The following is a 24,380-nucleotide window of genomic DNA, read 5'->3' on the forward strand; positions in this document are numbered from 1 at the left end:
AATGCATATAAAGTGTGCAACACCTACAAACAGGGCAATTTCATGTAAGTGGCTCAATAATGTGTAGTTATTATTATTTGCTATAGTTGTCTAAACCCTGTATTTCTGTTTAAGTGGACAGCACCCCTGTAAGTGATGGAGAGATGCTGGAGTGTATGAGAGACTACTGGGAATGCTGGGAGATGATTCAGAAAACTTAAATTTTGCTATATGAAACAACAAGGTCCCTACTAGAGTCCCTAATGCCAATCTATAAAAAACAAAGGTAAGGTGCTATAAAGCCACAGGATTCCCTCTTCACAGTAAGGGTATCAATAATGTGGCATAACAGTGTTCAGTTTTCTGGGGATTGAGAAAGTGGGGTGCTCATTTTAAGCATGCTAGGGAGGACTATAGAAATGAACAGTCATTATATCCACTGAGTGTTCTATTCGATTTCATTCAGGAGGCAGCAACTTCTTAGAAATATTATATTTGGCTGTAATGAGTAAATAGATACAGTGTAATGAATATTCATTCGTACATACTGAAGTTTGTAAGAATATAAAAGAGCCCGAAGAGCCTTTAGCTATTTTTTTTCTAAACTGAATTGGCATGTACATTTGAATATCAATGGATTCCTTTTCGGTCAATGTTCTCCATGGGGGTCAATTTTGCCCTTGAAGTGCCATCTGGCAGTGTCTGGAAACATTTCTCGATGCTACTACTTGGGATGGAGGAGTCTACTGGCATCTACTTAGTAGGGATGCTGCTCAATATCCTACAATGCATGTGACCATCTCTACAACAGATATTGGACCCAAATGCAAATAATGCCAAGGTTGAGAAAGCTTGCTCTAGCTAATACCTGTTAAGAATCCAATGGGTTTGAAATCACCCACAGCACAGGTGGATCTTGAGGAGAATCTAGGGAATGGCGGGCTTTTTTGTCAATATGGTCAAATCTTTCTAGTGTCCTATATTGGTCTCACCCCCAAATTTTAAGTTCCCTAATTCATCTATAAGCATCCCCATTAATTAGTAGTATGGAGTTCATATCCTCATGGAAAGAATGATGAATGACAGATGACTGTATGTGCCAAGATTATAGTTTACAAAGTTCCCTATATGTTACTTTGCCTACTGGGGACCTCAGCACTGAGAGTGACTGGGCTTATGCACAAAGGAGTGCAACCGACCATCCACACTTAGCCTTTAACCAACCAAGAGACCAGGGTCTCCTGGCTCAGGATTTCTTAAGCAGCATCAGTTCCCATGGACAAACAACATATTACTCCACAGTAGCATAAACATACAAATTAGTTCCCAGGTAAAAGTTATAGGCACTATCTTTTTATTCTCAACTCCCACAAAACTAAAAATCTCTTTCATGCATCAAAGAATATCTTCTCTTACAGGAACCCTGCAGGAGCTGCTGTGAGGGCAGTAGCCAGGAACATGGAAAATACTCTAAGACTGAACATGTATATAAAGGACATTACTTTGAAGTTTCTGATTCTGTACTTGGGCTCATCTCGGCGCTGCTGAAGAGACTCTCGGGGAACTCTGTATTTGGAGTACCTCCCATCGGTTCTCTCAGATAAACTGTGGGAATCCTGGAAAAACAACAACACATCTAAACTGGTGGATGAAAGAAAAATCAGCACTTGAAATTAGAATAAAAGTATTGGTATGGTATGCATGCATATGAGCATAACCAATGGACACAGACAGTAGGGGGGTGAGGGCATGTGCTGGGGGGTAGGGGCAGCGGGGGAGAGGTCAATGGGGGGAAAAGGAGACATGTAATACTTTAAATAATAAAGAATTTAAATTTTAAAAAAGTATTGGTATGTAGAAAATAAACAATTATAAAAGTTTAGGGAGATACTTAGGGGAACCATACGTCACTGATGAAGAAGAAATTGGTCACTTTGGATGACATGATAAAAATAAACCAGAGTCCCACATTGGTTATTTGCATTTTATTTACAACTAGTCCTGGTGCCAATCTGAAATGACTGACACTGTTAGTTGAAAGGAATAAGTTTCAAGTAACAGGAAGTTTTCCAAAGATGATCATTAATGACATCTAGTAGTACCTGGCATCAAAAAGAATGTTACCTTTAAAACTAGTACCTATTTTTCACTAATTCTTAAATAACATTTTACTTTTTTAACTATTATAGCACATAGATTTTTAAACTTAAGGATATCTCATCTGACCTCAAAAGCAAAAGGGTAAAAAGATTCCGGTAATAAAGAAATTAAAAAAAAACCACACACACACAAAAAATTTCCTCAGCTGATGTCTCTCTCTCCCTTCCTACTTTTTCTTCATTTTGTGGGGAGAGGATAAAACAGAGCAAATAGTCACTATAGCCATTTATTTAGACAGCAACATTATGAATTAGAGAGAAATTAGAAAATTAGAATGAGGGCAACTGATTTTTGTACGTAAGAAAAATCATCTATGGGACTTAGTTCCCCAAATAGTACCAAACTAGAAGGAGTATTAAAATTCCAAAGTTCTCATTTTTCTGTAAAAAAAAACTATAGCCCCTGTAAAGCTAAGAATGAGTTGCCCAAGGCTAGGCAATTTGTGGTGGATGGGGGCTTGGAACTCAATGCTACTCCCTTTCACCATTACAAATATGTAATATTTAAATGTGGGATTATAGAGCTGAACCACTTCTTTCAAAATGCTCCAATCAACTGAACAGGCCAGGGCTCTGTGAGGAACTTTAAAAAACTATAGTAGGTAAATCCACACATGTAATTAATTGGATTTTTAATGAAAAGCTTTGTGGTTAGATTTTATATCCCATGCTATCAATAAATGGCATGGGACATAAAATCTAAAACTCTATGCAGATTTCAATTCACATGCCACAGTACAGGGATAACCTGTGCACCATCATCTCTCTCAAAAAAACAGTACTCTGAAAAACTGAAACTCAAAGAAGATAATTTGTAAATTAAAATTGTTTCTCACAAAAGTTATCTATTGTCAATGTAATGTGTAACCTGTTTTAATTCGCAGGTATTTCTAAATCATAGTTAAAGTTTCCGAGGGCCAAATGAGCTTCTAGGAGTAGAGTAAGAGTCCCTATTTTCCCATATTGTGCTAATATATGCCCCATTATTTTCAATCTGACGTCACAAATGTCAATAATCTCTGATATGATGGAGTGTGAAACGTCCCAATGTTTTTTGGTCTTTCCTCCCTCCCTACAATTTTCTTTGCACATCGGAAAGATGTCAAGTGTTCTCACTCAAATAAAAATACTGAAAGAGACAAGCCAACTCTTTCTTACTCTGAAGTCCTTGAAACCTTCTAGTAGGCTCAGTTTCTCAGGCACAGACTCCAGATGGTCCAAGGCCACACGGGTACTCTGGAAAAGAAAACATATGGAAATCAAACATTATAAAAAATTTATTAATACTCTCAGAACCCAACAACTAAAATTCATTTGTACCACTGGTGTAAGCAGTTCAAGCTGTAGGCTTAGAAAATCAAATACAAACAGATAGAATAGTATTTCTGGGATAAATATATCTTTTTAAATCAGAAGAGTGACTTCCTTTTACAAAGTATATGAGATTCATTTGCAAGACTGACTCAGAAATGAAAACTCTTCCTGGACAATTGCTTTCAACTGATATTCTATGAGACTTTCTATGGAACATTTCATATTAAAATTAATTTGCAAACCCGCTTCAGTGAATATCAGAAATAAACCACAAGGTAATACCAAGAAATAGATGAATTTGCAGTTACTTATCTATGAAGCACATTAGAGATCCTCACATGTTGCCATTATAAAGAAGAAAAGAGTTCTCAATGATTATTTTAGTTAAAAGGAAAAGAGGATGGTTTTCAAGACTTGGGAGAAATATCTGAAATTAATATTTGTGACAGGAACAAAAGATACTGTTACTAATCAATTATTTACACAGTCTTTTGATTAGCTAGTCACTAATTTACACCTACCAATATAAACACTTAGAGGAAATTACCTAAAAGTTATTTTGAAGCCAATGTAAACTAAGAGATTAAATCGTAGAATAATCCTGAGACTAGAGACTGTATCATATGCATTTCTCTATTTTTTTATTTTTTTCCTTTATTGATTAAGGTATTACAAATGTGTCCGAACCCCTCCATTGTCTCCCCACCCCCCAATCCTGCCCTCTATTTTTTATTTTGTTAATCCTCACCTGAGGATATTTTTTCCATTGATATATTTTTAGAGAGAATGGAAGGGAGGGAGGGGAGAGAGAAACATCTATGTGAGAGAGACAGATTGACTGGTTGCCTCCTGCACGTGCCCTGACCAGGGCTCAGAATGAACCTGCAACCCACATATATGCCCTTGACTGGGAATCAAACCCGTGACTCTTCGTTGTGCAGACTGATACTCTACCACTGAGCCATACCAGTCAGTGCGCATATCTATATTTGTAGCCCTGTCACAGGGCCAGCACATAATAGGTAAGCAATAGATAGTAGCTTTTAAATTTAAGATGAAATCAACGACAAGTCCCATGGCTGGTGCACGAGAAGTGAATGGTCTTACGAGGACCTAGACATGAGTTTGCATAGTGTTGTTTAGTGGCCATGTGCCCTCCCACATCTCCCATGTGAATGCCTCTGAACACTGCACTATGACATGTGTCACCTCTGGGATGAGACAATTAAGAGCCTATGTGCTGGGCTCTTCCATCCTAGTCTCTGCCCTGAGATCCTCGGAGGCCTCATGCTCCAGATGGCGTAGCTGCAAGATAGAGGAGAGCTCTCAGCCATACTGGACTTCATGGGAGTGAGACATCAACCTCTATTATTTTAAGCCATGAGATGTCAGGGACAGTTAGATACCAATGCATAGCACAGCATCAATTACTGCAAATCACACCTATAATTTCATAATTCATTTGTAGACTAATCAGGTAGTCACTGGCTTTGGGGGAAGTGGGGATAGCGGAGGCTCCAAATTATGAGTATATGAAGGTTTACTCCCTCAGGGGAAGTTCAGTTTTTCTGAAACTAGAGATTAGGAACTGGTGTTCTCATTACTTGGTATACCCACTTTCACTTAATCTCTTATTTTAAATCTCCTATTGCTCTCCAATGCTATTCTCTGGCTTCATCTTCAACCCAAAGTTTCCCCAGAGAATACTCGTATGTCTCTGCAGGGTTTGTGGTGGGGCCAGGAGAGAGACAGAGAGTTGAAAGTCAAATTCCTCCTTGCAGATGCTTCCAATGTACTCCTTTCCACCTCTCCTCCTGCAGTAATAGTACCTCCAATTCAAAAGCCTTTGTGGAATCCTGCATGGTGATGATATTGGCTTTCCAATGCTGTCCCCTTGACAGGCACTTGAGTTTCACCTTCTGTGTTCTGAGTCACTTGACCATTTTTCTTTCCATGTTCTTCGACTTTGAGTTACCGATGTCTTCTAGTTGTCCATGTGTAAATCAGGGTTTCTATTTCTTCATATTCTTATTTTTCTTATGTTATTCTTTGAGAGAAAGGGACAAACACTGGTACTTCACCACTTTGAAATTGGAAGCCATGTGCTATTGCTTTAAGTTCCGAACATCTTCCTTTTCAAGTTCCACATAAAGTATTGAAGATTTTTCTCCTCCTGATCAACATTATATTCACTTCTTCATGTGTAGGAAAGATTCATCAAATAGCATGTTTCTTAATACAAGCCCCAACACAGAGGTTTAGGAGAGCAAGGAGTCTTAGCCACCATCGATGCTATATGCATATAAATAGTAAAACTATACATTTCCTCAAGGAGTATCTTAGCCCTTGAACCATATAATATAAATCAATGTCATGTCATTTTAAATCAACATTTCAGGCCTTGAATAAAATTTTCATAAACAATTACTCCAATAAACTTGTGGTTTTAAAACTTTATTTCCCTTTTTTTATCCCATAATTTTTCACATTCAAAAAAGACATCTGAATCTGAATTAAATATGTTAAACTCATTTTTTAAATAAGGAAATGATCTTTTTCCTTACTGTAAAATCAAACATGTTATGCATATAGTTTTGCTTAAAGATTTCAGTCCACCAAGTGACTGCATCCACACACAAATGATGAAATACTAACACCCCGTTTTCTTTTTTGTAACATTTAGCACTAGTATATAGCACACGACCTGCCCACAGAGTGGCTTCAATGCATTTTGTTTGAATAAAGACAAAGGCAGAGTTAATATGTTCTATACAAACCACTGAACATTGGCCTCTTTATTAAAAATCAAAAAGCAAAAGTTTGCTATTGCATTTCTTTTCTCTAGTATAAGGACAAGATCAAGTGATAGAAACAACAGTGAAGTTCAGAAATCCTGTCTATTAGGCCCTGTGGCTCTTGCACCAAACTCTGTGGAGTTGAGCAGTTTAGACTGGTCCACAGCACATTTTTCTGTAATCCTCCCTTTGTTTCAGATTACCGGGAAATTAAATAATATAGCATAACAACACAAATAGCAGCAATTAGGAATAAGAATGGGTTTTCACTGCTATTCTTAGATTCCTGTTTCTTGTAGACTAAGCTCAAGAAACAGATTTAACCATAGGAACATTTTAGTAAATACACTTCTTTTTATACAAATGCACATGTGTATTTTCTTATGAACGTATAACAACTGCCATTTTCTTATAGTGCTCTTGGAATCAAGCGTTTTGAGGTTGAGATGACAAAGAAAGAAGATGCTGTCTATATTTTTATTTTAAAGTAAGCGTGTGCATTTTTGGCACTACACAGATATTAAATAAACAAGGCTATGGAGCAGTTTATTTGGGTTCAAAAATGCAATTCTATTTCATTTGGAAAGAGATCCACTGCAAAACTTTCTTGACAAATGGTTGAAAGATGGTAAGAGGACCTGAGTAAACAAGTTTCAAGGAGAGGAAGGGTGAGATCATAAAAAGGAGAGACTGTCTGACTTTTTGCTGCGGTGACTGTGTCCAGCACAGCTGCACTGGCTTCATAGGGCCTTCTTCTCATCCAAGCTGCGTAAGACACTCACTGGGACCAAGCTCAACGGTAGCAGAGAACAGGATGGCAAAGCTACATTCTTCAAAGAGGCCCAGTGCTCAAAGGTGCGTGGATTTCTTGGACTACCAGCAAAACCTTCTATTTCTAGATGGAGCTCTATAAGAGAGGGCTAAAGATCAGACACCCACTTAGAAGTGTTTATGTGCATCTTGGAGTAAGAGGTGCATAAGGCTTATTCAATTAAAATACCACCTAATGTGGCAATATGACATCAGTGCCTATATGTGAGCTAAAATACAGAAGTTTTGTCAACAAATTATATTTTGATTTGCAACACAATTCTAGACCTTCTTTAAAAAGCAAAAATGTATAAAATTTGAGGATAGCATATCTTCCTTGGAAAACTTGGTAAAGAAGGCTTTTGGGGTATTTTCTCTCATTCAAAATAATCTCTTTTTTGTAATCCTTGCTCGAGAATATTTTTCTATTGATCTTTTAGAGAGACTGGAAGAGAGAAGGAAAGGCAGAGAGAAACATCGATGTGAGAGAAACACATTGATTGGACAGGCTCTGACCAGGGTCCAGGCTGGGGAGGAGCATGCAACCAAGGTATGTGCCCTTGACCAGAATCAAACCTGGAACCCTTTGGTATGCAGGCTGACACTATCCACTGAGCAAAACTGGCCAGGGCCAAAATAATATTTTAAGTGATGAACTACATGAAATTTACAGAATCTGCCATTCCAGATTATTGCTTTCTTATTTTTTAGACATAACCAAGTTATGTTATAGCCAACCTATGACTTTATTATTAGTTTAATTTGGGGATTTTTTTTAAAGGAATGAGTTGAAGGAGAAAGGAGCACAGAGAAGAAAAATACAGTAAAACCTTGATATAATAGACTAATTTGGGTGATGGGGTGTCCGGTATTTAATAAAGTAGGTTTTCTGAATACATATGTTAAAAAATTGACAAATTAGTTTGACTGTTCATTCTTATGTAGACACATTTGTGTAATCAAAATTATGTATGAAAAGTACAATTTCATAGAAAAGTTTTTTATATGTATTATAGTAATTTTTAATTTATACTGAAGGTCTAGTAAATGTGTGCATTTATCAGCCACCACAAGTAAGACAAATGCACACGGCTGGGCATGGCTTAGTGCACATGGGAACATTGCAGACACAAGTTAAAACTGCTGCAGAAAGTCACGCCATGCAACAACAGAACCAATTACCGGGAGCGACGCGGTGTGAACACGTACTAATCATTTGAGGAATATTATTTAGCAGCGGTGACCCTTGAATTTAAATATGTAGACTACGGTTGTAGTTATGTAATATTTATGTCGACGAAATTATGACAGCGTTTTTTCAAACATATGGCCTATTCGCAAAAATTTGTTAAAAATAACAGTGAGTTAATAATGAAAAATATAACCTGTTAATTTAAATATAAGAAATCTTGGTTGAAAGCATTTTAAAATTAACAGGATATTAATTTTCAATATGACATATAGACCGGGAATTTTGTCTGTTAAGTCAAAAGTCTGTTAAATTGAGGTCTGCAAAATCAAGGGTTTACTGCAGAGGTCCTCAAACTTTTTAAACAGGGGGCCAGTTCACTGTCCCTCAGACATTCCACACATGCGCACTGCAGGCCCGGGACGAGTTGGCTGCTAAGCAGGACAGGCAGCAGCGGCAAAAACACCCGGCGGGCCGGATAAATGTTTTCAGCGGGCAGCATGTGGCCCGCAGGCCGTAGTTTGAGGACCCCTGGTTTACTGTATAGCACAGATTATTTTTAAAGATAGAATTTAAAAAATGAGGACAGAGAATGCTTCTAAATAGATTCAAATTAAAGAAATAATAATTTTTAAAAAATGGAAGAAAAATGAGGGACAGTAAAGTTGCATCAAATGATCCAGAAGTTAAAGACACAAAGACACGAACAAAACCTTTTTGTGGACCTAATCTGATAAAGCGGCAGAGTGTGATGTGAAGAGCAACCTGCTTCCTGTGGATGAGATGACAGGGGCTTAGCCATGCTAGGCCATGACGGGGACAGGACAGAGGGCAGACACTGGAAATGCTAATCATTTGCCAGATACTGCAAAGCCCTGACCCCAAGGTGTCAAGTCACATTCAAGTAAGCAATTCCATTTTCATCTTCTGTATTTAACATGGAACTGAGGGCCCTGATACAGAACTCTGAAAAGGAATAATTGTTCTGGTGAGGTGGCGTCCAGGCTAATTTACTTAAAAGCACCTTGGTGAGGTGACCATAATTAATTTTCTCTGTTCTCAAAATAAAGGGTTGTTTTCTTTTTCAGAGATGCCCTGTGTTCTCGAGGAGAATGACAGAACAAAGTGATCATTTTCCATTGCTCCACACACAGCACTTGGATGCTGAAAGCGCATGTGAACAGTTAATCCCCCCACATGGATGAGTTTCTGGTGACAGGCAGATCAAATCTAAATAGAAGTCAGGTGAGGGATTTTATTTTTATCATTGTGGCTTTGAGAATTAATTCAAAAATAACTGAGATCAACTCTGCCTATACCTTCAAAGTTTGCTTTCATAATTAATCCTTTTCTGAACACTTAGAAACACTCTTTTGGATCTTGTACAAAGAATTTTCCTGGCCCACTGCTGCCAAAGTAATGTCTGTCCAGAATAGTGTAAAGCCATCAAAAATTCAACACAACTATCTCTTAAGGAATCCCAAGAACCAATCATTTGAAGTTACAGCAATGCATTTTGGTAGACAGCTCACTAAAGGTGAACTCTAAGTAGGTGGAGATGTTCTGCTAAGGGATGTCCTGATGGCTGAACAGAAGGACAAGAGAAGACATGTGCAAATGTATATACAGATAGATATTTATATTTATGTATATTTTTATATATTTAAATAAGAGCAAATGCACACACACATATACACATATATATCAGCCAGTTTCTGACTGCTTAGCCATTGGCTGTGAAAGATGGAGCAGAAAATCAATGGGCAAAATCCAGCTGCCAGTATTATTTGGTGAGCAAATTCACCTGACATTTGCCACAACTGACTGTTTTCCTGAAACTTTGATTGCTAGAAAGTTTTCATCTTCTTTTTTCCTAAATGAAAGCCATGCATTCATTCAGTTGGATAACAATGGCGCTTTGTGCCCTGGTGGTTAGTATAAAAAGGAGTTGGTCTTGCCAAAACAATTTGAAATTTTGCACTGAGGCTCCCCTGCTCCCTGCCTCACTTCATTTTAACATACTCAACTAAAACAAACAAGTTCTGTATTCTTTACTAGACACGTTTTAAAAAATAAGTAGCCAAAAGCATATGACTTTGGACATTTAAAATACGTTATGAGAACTAGAAAATATGCAGTACTCTGGAAATTAGTCAGGACTACACGACACTTATTATACAGAAACTGGATAGGATATTCAGTCTTTCCTTTATCCAACAAGCACTTAGTAAGCACCTGCTATGTACAAATCAAACTATAATATCACTATATCATACTTCATTCTGCTCAAGCTGACCAGATTGAAATCAAACATATTTTTTCGGTTCCTGAATGGAAATAAATTATTGGGGCAACAGCAAGAGATGTGTATATTACATTGCAATTTTTCATTAACTGTTTTCTCCCCCCCATTTAATTGGGAAATTTTAAGTATAGGGATTATGCCTGGCTGTTCTATGGTGTTAACACATAATAAATAAATAAATATTTATTATATTTGGTGCTACAATTGCTTCTCGGTCATCTAGTAGATCTATACATGAGATGCTATTTTAAAATTTTGCTAATGTGAAAGATCGGATAATTTGCATTTAAGAATAATCCCATATGCTGTTAAGTGAATCTGGCTGTGTAAATTCTGGGATACACTTTAAATGAAATAATGACATTGCAACATAAGATTAAATTATGTGAGGACTCCTGCTCCCCACATTTTCTTAGGATATTCTAGGACAAAACACCCATGAGAAGTATCAATGAGAAAGATGAAATTTGAAGTATTTTATATTGCTTTCCCTGCCATCTCCTTCCCTATCCCCCACTGAACTTCAGTTGGAGACCAGAGATGAGAGCTTTGCTCTATATCAGCGTTTCTCAACCTATGGGTCGCGACCCCTTTGGGGGTCAAACGACCCTTTCACAGGGGTCGCCTAAATACATCCTGCATACCAGATATTTACATTACGATTCATAACAGTAGCAAAATTACAGTTATGAAGTAGCAACGAAAATAATTTTATGGTTGGGGTCACCACAACATGAGGAACTGTATTAAAGGGTCGCGGCATTAGGAAGGTTGAGAACCACTGCTCTATATTATTTCTAAGAAGGTGCAGACATAGGTATATATCTCAAAGTCATTCAAAGCCCTACTTGAGGCATATATGCTCTCTCGCTCTCAAACTTAGAGGAAATCCAGTGCTTTAAAGAACTTCCTGGAGATGCAAACAAGATGGCTATCAATAGTGAAAACTGGGTCTATCACTTGAAGTTCATTGTAATATCACTTGAAGTTCATTGTAACTTGCACACTGTGAGGACCACAAGAGATTCATCTGTAACAAAAACAAATACACAACTTAAAACAAAAAGGTGGGAATACAGAATGACAGTTTGCTCCCAGATCCTGGACCACAACAATGTACTTTTGCTTACTTTTTAGTATATCAGGAAAATTAGTAGTCACCATTTATTATTCCGTTCCAATTTTTTAAACAAATAATTTAGTTGCTGACAATTTGGAGAAAATAGAGTAAAAAATAACTTTAGTAGACATTTTAATGAGAATTGAAGCATATTACACATTCTCCGGGTTTGAAAGTATGACTGCTATGGACCACTGAATAACTGTGTTTCCCAATCCTGGAAAACACCATCTTCCAAATCCTGATCCCAGATTTCAAACGTGTTTCTAATGAGTTCCAGTTTATTACCACTTCACTTCTGTTCGTTCTTCTTGCACTTGCATCTTCAAAACACAGTATTTCTAAAACTGTGACAGCTCCTAATATTTTTAAATTGATAAGGCCATCTTCTTTACCGAATAATTTAATTATTTTTCATTTTTAGATTTCTAAGCATGATTGATCCAATGAAAATTTTCATCGCTATATCATCTTTTTCTTTCCAATCACATTTTTATAAATTTGATATTAATATTTGCCCATTTAGAAACCATATGAAGTTAATCTTGGTGCACAAACATAACAAAAGATGAACGAGTACTGTCAAATATTCTCTGAGCAAAATGGGCTGGTACAGGCACTTGTTGCAAAATACTGCATGATGAAGTCCTTCTTGTTGAATAGCTAACTGGATGAGAGTTTCCAATTTCCTTTTTGTCTTTAGAAATATAGTGTTCATCATTGTTTCTTGAGTTTGCAAAAGTTCATCTAGGATATTATCATTTGAAGACTCATAAGCTGACTTTTTACTTATATAATCACTTTCACCATCATCATTAGTATCTAGGGTACCACTGTCTGTCTCTTTATATTCATCTAATAACTGTGAAATGTCTTTCTCTGTCAGTTTTCTTTTCATTGTCATTATGTGAGAAAATGAGAAATTGTGAATTTCAATCTGAGTTCAATAAAAGTAATAATAATAATGGAAAAACTTTAAAAATTTCTTCTTGAAAGAGAATATAATATCTTGTTGGAAGGTACTTCTCCATGGCATTGCTAGACGTCTTGTGATAGCTTTTGTCCCAGAATATCTGCTCAAGGATGTTTGTACAGCAAACAGACTTGGAAAATAGAGACAGTGTCTCCGTCTGGGGCGAGGGTTCGATAGGGTTTTCTACAGCTACCTTTATAAAAATGGGGGTTGCATAAACCCAGGGCTCATCACATATAACACAAATTCACTGAGTGTGCACCACCACCTGGACCCACTTCCACATTGCGCCTACAAGATTTGGGGAGCAAAAGGAACCAATGCAAACATGTAGCTCATGGGGCCTGTTGTACTATGAACAATAAAGTCTTTGTCTGGTGTCTTCTCCAGCATCCATGAAAGTGTGGTCAGCTAATTTGGTAACTTGCAAACAACATACAACCTCAGATTCTTGGTTCGTGATATACACTGGACAGCACAATAAGTAAACTGAAATATTATACTATAGTTCACTTGTAACATCCTTCTTTGTGGTTCTGTTATTCCTTCATTTTCATATTATTTTAGTCTTTTCTAGCAAAATTCAAAACAATTTATGAATAAAAATACAATAATTTCTAGTATTAAAAAATAAGAAAATGTTTCAACATCAAGATCCATTATGCATCTTAGGTTTATAATAGGGTTCAACAGACCAATATGGATTTTGCAAGGCAGATGAGTTTTTCCTATTTTAAAAAAGGAAAATTTCTCTTTGTTCTTTGAGAAATTAAAAAAAAGAATAAAAGTAAAAAAATTAATTCTTACCAAAAGAAGTAAAAATCAAGACTGAGTACAATTGATGTTAGTGGTATACCGAAGGTTAAACCACCCTGAAAAGCTTTTTCTTTGACCCTTATCTTCACTTCTCACTACCCTCTTCATCTCTTCTCTCTGAGCCTTCCTAAACCACTTTTGTGGGGTGTGATATGAAATCTGAGACTTTATGAAGTACTTGCCCTACAGCCTTACAAGAGGAATTATGCTCCACACTTTGTCCTTTGCATGGAGTAGTTGGTTGTCGCATGTTGAATGGAGAAATGAATAAAGGTGTACGTGTGAGGGGATTAACACAAAGGTAGTAAGAGCAGAAATGAGAAAGGAGAGATGAAGGAGTCGGGTAGTTTACATAATCTTAGTCAACATGCCAAAAGCAAATTGACAAAATTGCCAATTTATCCAATAAAAAACTTATTTATAAAACAACTTATTTGTTTTTGTCATTGTTCATATAGTTTACAAAGAAAGTTTTTACAAATTGGTAACTTTGTTAAAATAAGAGAATTGGTGAAGTGGCGAATTCATGACTGGGCAAATTTGCCTTCAAAGTAAGGTATACAAAATCTTAAGTTTTAATAAGATGCTAAAATTAAGTACTCTAGATTTTTGGAATTTAAGGAAAATGTTTGAGAAAGAATCTTACTACTGTTGTTTTGGTAGATTAGAAAAAATACTGGGGTTAGAATACACAGTGGTATCAGCCGAAAAGGCAAGAAATTAATTCAGTGGAAATAAACAGCACCAAATGCAATAGACATGAGGGCAGAGTAATACCAAGCTCTACAGGGTGGACATTCTTAAAGGGCACATCGAAGATGGCCAGTGATTCTCAACCTTGCCTTCCCATTAGCATTATCTGAGAAGCTTTAAAAAATACTGGGATTTACCCCAGGTCAACCAAATCTGGGGGTGGGAGTGTGTTAAATGAAGATTATTAGGATTATTAAATAAGGACTGTAAACCTAAATTTCTCAGAGCTGAATTTTGAAAAAATGGAATTGAATTTTGGAGGTAAAATCTGTATAACATAGAGTGCCAAGATACATAACCAACATTGCACAACTAGGATGAAAATTCAAATGTCCTGAGTAATGAGCCAAAACTGTCCAGTCTATATCCTGCTCTTGAGACTGTTGAAGGTGATGCATACATAAAGAAAGAATATTTTTAAAAATTAGAAAAGGACTCTCCTAACCACTATCTCATTTGATCTTCTTGGCAACCTGTGAGATAAACAAGATAAGCATTGGGCCCCATTTTAGAGATAACAGAAATTGGGCTCAGAGAGATTCAGTGAGTTGACCATGTCAAAGTGCCAGGACTCACAACCAGGTCTGCTAACTCCTGGTCCACCAAATCCAGATTCTTCTCTAAGAAATCTGGAGTTCACCTGGTTTTTTCCTTACCCTCTCACTCAACTCCAACATGTCTTGGAACAAATACATTCTTCTTCAAGGAAAAACTAATGTCTAATGAGGAGCTCTGAGGTATTACCAAGCAAAACAAGTTCTGAGAAATAAGAAATAAAGATGAAAACAGGAAGTTCTCTGAAAAGACATAAAGGGAGTACTTTATAGAATCCAAGTGTTTTAAGTCAGTGAGTTATCTTTAATATGCTTCTATGGTTAACATCTGAGGACAATAAAACAAGCAAGTCAAAGATGTCCCACTGGCCTTTGCTGTGGATACAGGGAGAGAGTGAGATGCTAGTAGAGAAACACATTGAAGAAGCTCTAGAAAATCATTTATGGAACACCAGCTATGCAAAATAATTAAGAACAGAGCCTAAAGAGAATAATGGGAAGGCAAGGGCTATTTTGATGGTTTAGCCTTTTGCTCTTTGATGTTTAAATACAATGTAATTGCGGGCAATGATAGGTTGAAATCATTTACTGATGTTAAATAATTAACGTAAGACAACTTTGGATATTTATATTAACAGTGCTAATAGTGAAAATTTATATCCTCCCTAGCCTTTCATCTGAGATCAAAGTTTATTAAAAGCCCTTAAACTTTATAAACACTGTGTGAGTGGAATTAAAGCTGGTATACAGATGCATGATAAAAAACATAGACTGAGGCTTTTAATATCACTGAGCAAGCTCAAGACAGAACTAGTGAGGCAACCTAGGGACATGCCAACTCTCCAACATTCAAAATGAAGAAAACCAGATCAAAGTGGCTTTATGAAACTCCATTTACCATTGAGCTGAGGGCATGTGCTGACAATTCTAAATAGGGTCCAAGAATGTCAGTGTCCTATTTATGAGTCTACTTCTTGTCCTGCTAGAGGTAAACACAGAATCTGGTTGCTAATTATCTTCCTCTTCACTTTCTGTAATTCATTAGACACTTGTAAAGTGTTCCTGGCTTATGTCTTCATTACTCTAAGTCACAAGTGGAATATGTGGAATGAAAAGAACACTGTGCCACTAATGAAAAGAACACTATGTCTAATTGCAAATCACACTTGACAATTAAAAAACTACTCCATTATTCTCACCTATAGGGTGAGGGGTTTTCACATGAATCTATAAGAATCCTTCAAATTGTAACATTACCTAAAACATGAGATCCATGGCAGCATGGACCTAATCTGCCATATGCCCTAGGACACTATTGAGACAGGGTAGGGATTCGATAAGTATCTGTAATATATTATACGGTTAATATAGTTGATAGCAACTATTGGCAGAGTGGAAAGTTTGGATGTTTAAGTTCTCCTAGACTAGAAAATAGCTTTTAGGGAGAAGACCTTTTAAATATTACCTAGTCCAGTCCAATCATTTTAAAAAAAAAAGGAAATTAAAGGGTAGAGAGTTTAAGAAACTTGCCCAGGGTCCCGGGCCTGACTTTGACAGAGATATGACTAGAACCTAGCTTTTCTGACTCTCAATCAGATACTCTTTAAACTAGGCATATAATTTCAACTGAAACTTATATGTAATTGATTAAAATTAGATGCACAAAATGAAAATTCCTCAAATCAGCTTCTCATTTAAGGGTACTTCAAAAATGTGTGCAACATACACTATACCCACCAATTATATGTATATTGAGGGTATAATACTAATACTTTGTTTTATTGTTAAGTTGGGGTCATAAAAAAACAAATTAATACACAATTTCTCTGGGATTTCACCCAGATATTCTCTCTTGAATAGAACAGAAAGCATTTCTTATATAGACTATTTTTCAGAAGGATACCCATTGTGTTTTACAAAATATACTCATATTATCTTCACAATATAAAGAATGAGCTTTTTACCCAGAGAATGTGTTATGTCACTGATAGTGTTTAGAACAGAACTATTAAAATACATTACCAAGCAAGGCAGGCAGTTAGATGGGCAGTGTGACTACTTATCAGCATCAAATATGAAACTGCCAGTCTGACCTCCAAACACTGAGCAATTCAATAATACTAAATTCATCTGCTGGGGAAGCCACATTTATTATGTAACTTCTCAATGATATCTTCCCTGTGTCACAGTGTTTATGAAAAATGGACAGGGCTGTAAGAAACCAGTTTTGCAGGCTGAAGTCTTACATTTTTTCATTGGTCATCACCCTTTGCCACAAGGTTGCAACTCTGAATAAAGAGCCTACTTGTTTTAAGTAGCATTTTCTTCATAGGACCATAAGCACCATCATGCTGTAGAAATTTAACCCTTTGAAGATGACCCCATTATTGGAAAACATACATATTTTAATACTGACTAACACAGAATACAAGCTCTGTGTTTTGGGGCCAGGTGGTGAAAGGAGAATGTCTAGATTGTGGCAAGCAAGATCCCTCATGAGAGATTCATGAGGATATTCCGTTTGCCCTCTATGTGAGTATACAGAAGGTAGGCTAACATTGGAGCAGTGGGAAACTTGGCAGAACGGGCAGGACAGGGTTTGTGCAAAACCCTTTTCCGGTTTCAGTTTGAATGGGTTCCCAGGAAGTGTCAAGTTCGAACAAATCCAAAATTTTACAATGTAGCTCAGCCAAGACCGCTGAGATTCACCTGATTCTGGGTCAAAACTGTACAGAGCACACTGCGTTTTATTTGGTGGGAAGCCAATCTGACTGAACTTTTCAGGCAACCTCAATGAGAGGCAAGTAGCCTTGGCAAAACCCAAAATGAACCTAACTTGATCTTTGGTTTTGAAACAGTAGATTCTGGCTTTATAAAGAGATAAAGGCAAGTTTTACTTAGCTTCAAGATTCTTACAAATACTTAGAAGAGGCATTGCAAATAATTTATGGTTATTTGGCCAGATTTACATACTCAAGTCAGTTATTTCCTGAGCTTAATGGGGACACCATAGTAAGTACATTAACTCTATTGGGCCCATGCACTCCTCAGTGCCCCAGAGCAGTCTTTAGTGCCCTAACAAAGAATAACAGCCTCTCTTCAGTAACTCTCCCTGTAGAGTAAACTGCACATGTAGCAGGATAAGCACAATTAGTAGCCAGATCCAGGGCAGGAAGAAAGGCAAAATAAAAACTCCAGCCCAGCCTGCATGGTTCAGTGGCTGAGCACCAACCTATGAACCAGGAGGTTGAGGTTCAATTCTGGGTCAGGGCACATGCCCTGTTGCAGGCTAGATACCCAATGGGGGTCCTATAGGAGGAAGCCAATCAATGATTCTATCTCATCATTGATGTTTCTCTTTCTCCCTCCCTCTCCCTTCCTCTCTGAAATCAATAAAAATATATTTAAAAATAAATAATAAAAACTCCAAAAACCATTGTCTATTCTATTGGCAAACATGTGAAATAAGAGTATATAGTGTTACTCAGTAATTGCCATAGAGACATATTGGCATAATCCTATCCTTGGGGCACCGAGATCTTGAATATAACTGGCATGCACAGTTCAAACTTGTCACCACTAGTATTAGCTGAAGGAATCCTATAGAGATGTATGAAAGACTCTAACAGGCTTTTAAAAATAAAAATCATATTTCTAAAAGTTTTCCAGTGTTTTGTAATTTTTCTTAACACAGGCACATTTATGTATGCTTTTCTCCCTATAGCTATGGTTAGCATTTATCCTGTAAGTAGTATTATCTCTGTAAGTATACACTGAAAATAAGGAAGATTAGATTGTTTTAAGTAACTTTATTTTGAGAAGCTGATGAAGCACTGACAAATTGAAAATATATAATTACACATTTGCTCTAAGTCAATGGTTTTCAAATAGTCCAGTAGATATTCCCTAAATAACTTTCAAAACTTTACATCTACCTTGTCTCTCCTGCCCCCCATTTTTAAGTTGTCTAAATGTTTTCATCATAAGTTTAGGTAGTTGCAAAGAATGAAATTTCTGTAATACTGTAAATATTTTCAAATAAAACTCATATTACTCCTATAATCTTACTCAGTGAATTTAAAATAGTTTAATAATTTGTTACCACCATTTATCCACTTAGAAAATAACTAAGATCCTCTTTAAAAGACAGACATTCTATATTGCTCCTTTTCCCTTTGAATTTATTTCCACTCTTTTTTTCTTACAGACTGTTATTCTAATATAAAATATATTTATGCTTGCAAGACTTTTTAGTGGTTATCTTATCATACCACACACATCCTTCTCTGTAAAAGAAAAAAGTATATATACAGAGGAAAACTGATTTTTAAGCATTCTGTGGCAATAATGCTCTGTTATATGATTTTTGTGGATTTATTTATTATTAAAATTAATATTAAGTATTAAATTTTGAGAAAAAAATATTAAATGTAAAAAAAAAACCCAAATCTTCCAAAAGTATATGTCTTAATGGGATGGGTATAGCTTCCCATTTGTTCTCTTGTACTGAATTAGCTCATGTATCCAGGCATAAATGCTAATTTTTGTTTAAAGAAGACAGGGTTCCCTTTGAGACAGCATGGAGGGACCTGGAGAGTATTATGCTAAATGAAATAAGGCAGTCAGAGAAAGATAAGTATCACATGATCTCACTCATATGTGTAATCTAATGAACAAAATAAACTGATGAACAAAATAAATCCAGTGACAAAGAAGCATGGAACAAATTGTTGAATCTCAGAGGGAAGGTGGGGGTGGGAAGAGATCAACCAAAGAACATGTATTCATATATGCATAACCCATGGACACAGATAATAGATTGGTGAAGGCCTAGGGTGGGGGTGGGTTTAAGGGGGTAAAAAGGGAACATACATAATACTTTCAACAATAAATATTTAAAATATAAAATAAAATAAAGAAGACAGGGTTCAATTTCATATATATTTTTTGTTTCTACAGATGTAATCACTGAAAAATCTTATTCACATAAAAAAAGTACAAGAATGAAAATAGTTTTGTTGTAACAATGACAATTTCTTGAATGCCTTCTTAGTTTTATGCAAAGATTGCATAGTGATCTGTCATCAAAAATTAATTTTAATGATCTATTAGCTCAATCAAGTCCTCCCTTCAATTTTGTTGAAAACAAAGAATTAGAACCCACTTGACCTGCCAAAGAATTGTAATGTAGTTATTAAAGTCATTCACTTTCTGTTTCTGGAAAGTATATCAAAAAGAGTTTATTTACCAAGACCTGTCAAATAACTAAAACTGTTCTTTCAGCTAGATGTATTTCATAAGAATATGTATGCATAGCCCATGGACACAGACAATAGTGTGGTGAAGGCCCAGGGAGGGGGGGCTAGCTTGAGGTGGGCAAAATCTTAAATTTTCTCTTGCTTGGCACCCAGAAGTGTCTTGGCTATTCTAGAGTATCCTATATAATAAAAGCCTAGGTTGCGTCGCACGACGTCATTACAAGATGGCTGCCACAAGTTGGCTGGCAGGGTAGCTACCCAGTTGGGGGCGAACAGGCCAGCAGGGGAGGGCAGTGGTGAGCAATCAGGCTGCAGGGGAGGGCAGTTGGGGGCTATCGGGCAGCAGGGGAGGTCAGTTGGGGGCGATTGGGCCTGCAAGTGAGCAGTTAGGCGTCAATCAGGCCAGCAGGGGAGCTGTTAGGGGGCAATCAAGCTAGCAGGCAGAAGCGGTTAGGGGTAATCAGGTAGGCAGGCAGGCGATCGGTTAGAGCCAGCAGTCTCTGATTGTGAGAGGGATGTCCAACATCCCCCAAGGGGTCCCAGATTGGAGAGGGTGCAGTCTGGGCTGAGGGACACCCCTCCTCCCATGCACGAATTTCATGCACCGGGCCTCTAGTTTTCTCTATAAAGGACTTGCATATTTGTCTTGTTGTTGTGAGATTTTTGCATTTCTTGAGCTCTGAGCTTTGCATTTTTTGTCACTTTGTATTCCTATACTTTTAATTACATTTTCTCAGGGCTAATGTGGGAGTGAGAAGTAAAATAGGCTTTCATATACTGGTTTTTATCAAACATTCAGTTAAATATTTATTATTTCATTCTACAAATGTTTATTGGTTGTCCACTACATATCAGGAATTTTTGTCAGGCTCTGGGGATGAATTTGCAAGTAAAATGTCATTTCTAACCCAAGAAGCTGACCTGCTAGTGAAAGAGGAAAGGAACAAGTTGAGGAAGTGGAGGGAAAATGCACATATGGTTGTGACCTAAGCACAGAGATAATTGGTAACAAGACAAATCAAGTTGCTCATTACGATAAAAAAAACCATCTTATCCTTTATAAGGTCTTACAATTACTGAACTTTTAAAATCAATCTTCTGTACATACTCCTAATGGAATGATGGAATTCCACATATTTTTACATTCAGGGCTTATGTACCCTTAAGACCAGCCCAGCCCAGTGTAGACCACCAACACTGTTCTATGGTTTAAGTGCTGAGTAGCGAGAGAATAATAAATGATCTTGAGATAGTTTTCAGCAGCTGATTTTATGAACTATAAAATACTTTCCCAGTTGTGCAGTCTACCAAGTGCATTAAATCTGCTTCTTCCAATGCCATGTGAAGTCAAAGGGCCTCATAATATTTGAGCATTAACATTAATACTGAGCATTTTCATTTTTATGGTTTTACTTAATTACTTCAAATTAAATCCATCTTGAGAAAACTGCCATTGTAAAAAAACCTGCTCCATTTAATTAATTTTATTTTTCTCATGATGACTTTTTATTTTTACCTTGATTCCTAAAGGAATCCTTAAAATAAGGCATCTATAATTCTACTCCATAGTACTTTTAGCAAAGAGATTATATAAATAAGAAAGACTAATAAATTATTTTTTTTATTGTCTAAAATTTTAAGACTAACAAATTCTAATAAAAGTTATAGGCCAAGTGTTATTATTGATATAATTTTCAGCTTTGTGAGGTATACTGGTATAATGAAAATGTTTAAATAAGAAACAACAGCAATCACATAATGACAGTGATAACCTGACATATGTTTGGTCCTAAATATTTTCACATGTACCTTCTGTCTTAATTCTCACAATCTGATATAACAAGTTTACTTACAACCATATTTACAGATGAAGGAATCAAGGAACAAGTGACTTTCTGAATGTTGTATGAGTGGCATTTTGTATGCTGAACTCAAGTCCTCAAACTCAAAATTTCTGTTTTTGTTCATACTTTTAAAAAGAGCATTTAGTTCATAAGCCAAATCCTGTTGGCAAGACACTCCCCTAAGGTTAAGTAAAATATATGTGGAGGAACACTAAACATTTTATTCACCTACAATGTCATCATACTGAAACTGAGAAGGTCAGTGTACTTTCCAAATGGCCCAGTTAAATCTAAGGAATAGATTATTTACCCACTAGGGTCTGGACACTGTCAATCAAAATCTCTTGTTTACACAGGACTAAAGTGTGCTCCATTAGCATCTTTCCATTCCTCATACTCACAAAAAAACTATTTTATTCTTCATTAGCCTTATTGTTTAAAGGTTTCTTATTTTTTTCTTCATTATAAACACAAAAAGATAAAATAAAAATCAACACTAGTCCCAGGCCACTCTTAATATTTTGTGTGTTTCCTTAAAGTATTTTTCTTAAAACAAAATATGTATATTTGACACTTGCATCATACTCTCCATTATACCTTCAGATACCACTATTTTCCCCCACATAATGGCATGGCTATATTTACTTTTTAAAATATGATTTTCTATGGCTGAATAATATTTCATCATAAAATGGTACCATTAATTTATTTTACTATTCTTCTAATTCACATGGTTTTTATTATAAAAATGTTAAAAAAGTAATATAACCATATTTTATAACACTTTAAAAACAGAAGAAATGAAATCAAAGCTCTAATTCTTGTCTAACAAGTCACTTTTCTGAGTTTTGCTCACTCCCTTATATTACTTTTTCATCTGCCTATCATTATATGTTATCATTAAAGTGCGTATGATTTTGTATCTTGAACTTGTTTCCATTTAACATTGTATTATAAGCTTTTTCCATAACCACTGTGGCACAGTGGGTGGAAATTCCACATTAAATCGAACCATTATATTGTCAAAAAATAAGTCGGTCCCCTTTTTATCCTAAAATCATTTAAAATAAATCATTTTTGCAATAAATATTGCAAGCATGTGGTCTTTACATTCTGGCACTTCAAAATATTTCTTAATACTAGATTCCTGCAGGCAAAATTATTGAGAAAAAGACTGACCAGCTTTTACCACTATTTGGATATTAGTGAAAATGACGTAAAAAATATTAAAGCTGATTATCTTATCTGAACTTCAAAGCATAAATGGCATTCTGATGTCAATTTTTCATCCACCAGTCCTTTTAGTGACTGAAAAATACAGAAACATACAGGGCACTGATTATATAAACTAATTACGTTTTCCTTAGCAAATCTTAGCATCATCGTACTAAAGAGAGCAGAGGCCACTTAAATATGCACGTTTTTTGCTTTTACTGATTTTTTAAAATTTTAAAAGTCTTCATCCACATACCTTTCACATATAGTTTAGCTTATTTCCCCCTTTGAGTCTTAGATGTAGTATTAGAAATGTTTTCTGGAGCTGCTTCCTTTGGGGAGTGCTCTGACATCCACGCCAGGACCCTGCAGGAATTCTGATAGAAGTAAAAAGAAGATGCCCCAACTTACCGTTTCTAACACATTTACACGGTCCTGCAAATAAAGCATAATATATCATTATAAAAGCAAAGCTACTAAGATCATTTCAAGTTTACTTAATTTTCAGATGTTCTTTTTATTCTCTATTACTAATAATTTGTTTTTAAAATGTAAAAACTGAAAACTCAGGGTGACTCTACAATGGAATTAATCACAAAAGGATCACTGTGCTTTTCCTCATCTCTGCAGGAGTTAGGATTCCAGCGTTTAATTTAGCAGTAAATACCATACATTCACATATAATTGCTAAATGGAATAGATTTTACCTCTTCTGCATTGGTAAAATTATTTATCTACTTAAGGATATATAATATTAGATACGTTTGAATATATGAACCATGACTAGACAATAGTAGTGATATAAAAAAGGAATTCAGTAATATATCAGTTCTCAATTAGGTATATAGCACAAAGTTTGATCTTGCAGGAAGGTAAAGTTCAGACATAAGAATACTTTATCAAATGAAATTAATAAGCAAATTGTTAATTAAAACAAGGCAGGAAAAATAAATGAGAAATATGTGTCACATACAACCAATCCCTAACCCAGATGGGTCTTCATCACTTATGGTATCTTAGAAGGTTTCACAGAAATAGCAGTTTTAAAAAGGGTTATTGACAATAATACTTAAAAAGTTAAAGTATCAGGAAAATGGCTACATTCTCAATCCAATGGTTGTATTCTGAACCCTCTCAGAGCTGACGGCTATAGACAGGGAGTTTTTACTAAATACAGAAGCTGAATTTGACAAGGAGGAGAGTCTGAAGATATAAGAAAGTGGAAAGCCATCCTTTCTAGGAGGGCCAAGGCCATTTTCCTTTCCTTTCTTTCATTTTAAGCAGTTGGAAGAGACA

At 36.1% G+C, this 24,380-nt stretch overlaps 1 protein-coding gene across 13 annotated transcripts in view; it reads right to left on the bottom strand.

The window, feature by feature from the left end:
* CEP128 (centrosomal protein 128) overlaps window positions 1-24,380 on the bottom strand; it is a 335,869-nt gene that overhangs the window by 18,273 nt on the left and 293,216 nt on the right. For 11 of the 13 annotated variants that reach the window (XM_023752499.1, XM_023752495.1, XM_023752498.1 and 8 more), the window contains 3 exons: window positions 23,496-23,519; window positions 3,297-3,374; window positions 1,482-1,595 (listed from right to left, as the gene is read on the bottom strand). In XM_023752499.1, the coding sequence (XP_023608267.1) occupies window positions 1,482-1,595; window positions 3,297-3,374; window positions 23,496-23,519 (216 nt within the window). The remainder of the gene's footprint in view (window positions 1-1,481; window positions 1,596-3,296; window positions 3,375-23,495; window positions 23,520-24,380) is intronic. The other 2 variants (XM_023752500.1, XM_023752496.1) reach the window with 1 other exon arrangement.

The sequence above is a fragment of the Myotis lucifugus genome, unplaced genomic scaffold (assembly GCF_000147115.1).
Source record: "Myotis lucifugus unplaced genomic scaffold, Myoluc2.0 scaffold_34, whole genome shotgun sequence".
Taxonomy (NCBI): Eukaryota; Metazoa; Chordata; class Mammalia; order Chiroptera; family Vespertilionidae; genus Myotis; species Myotis lucifugus.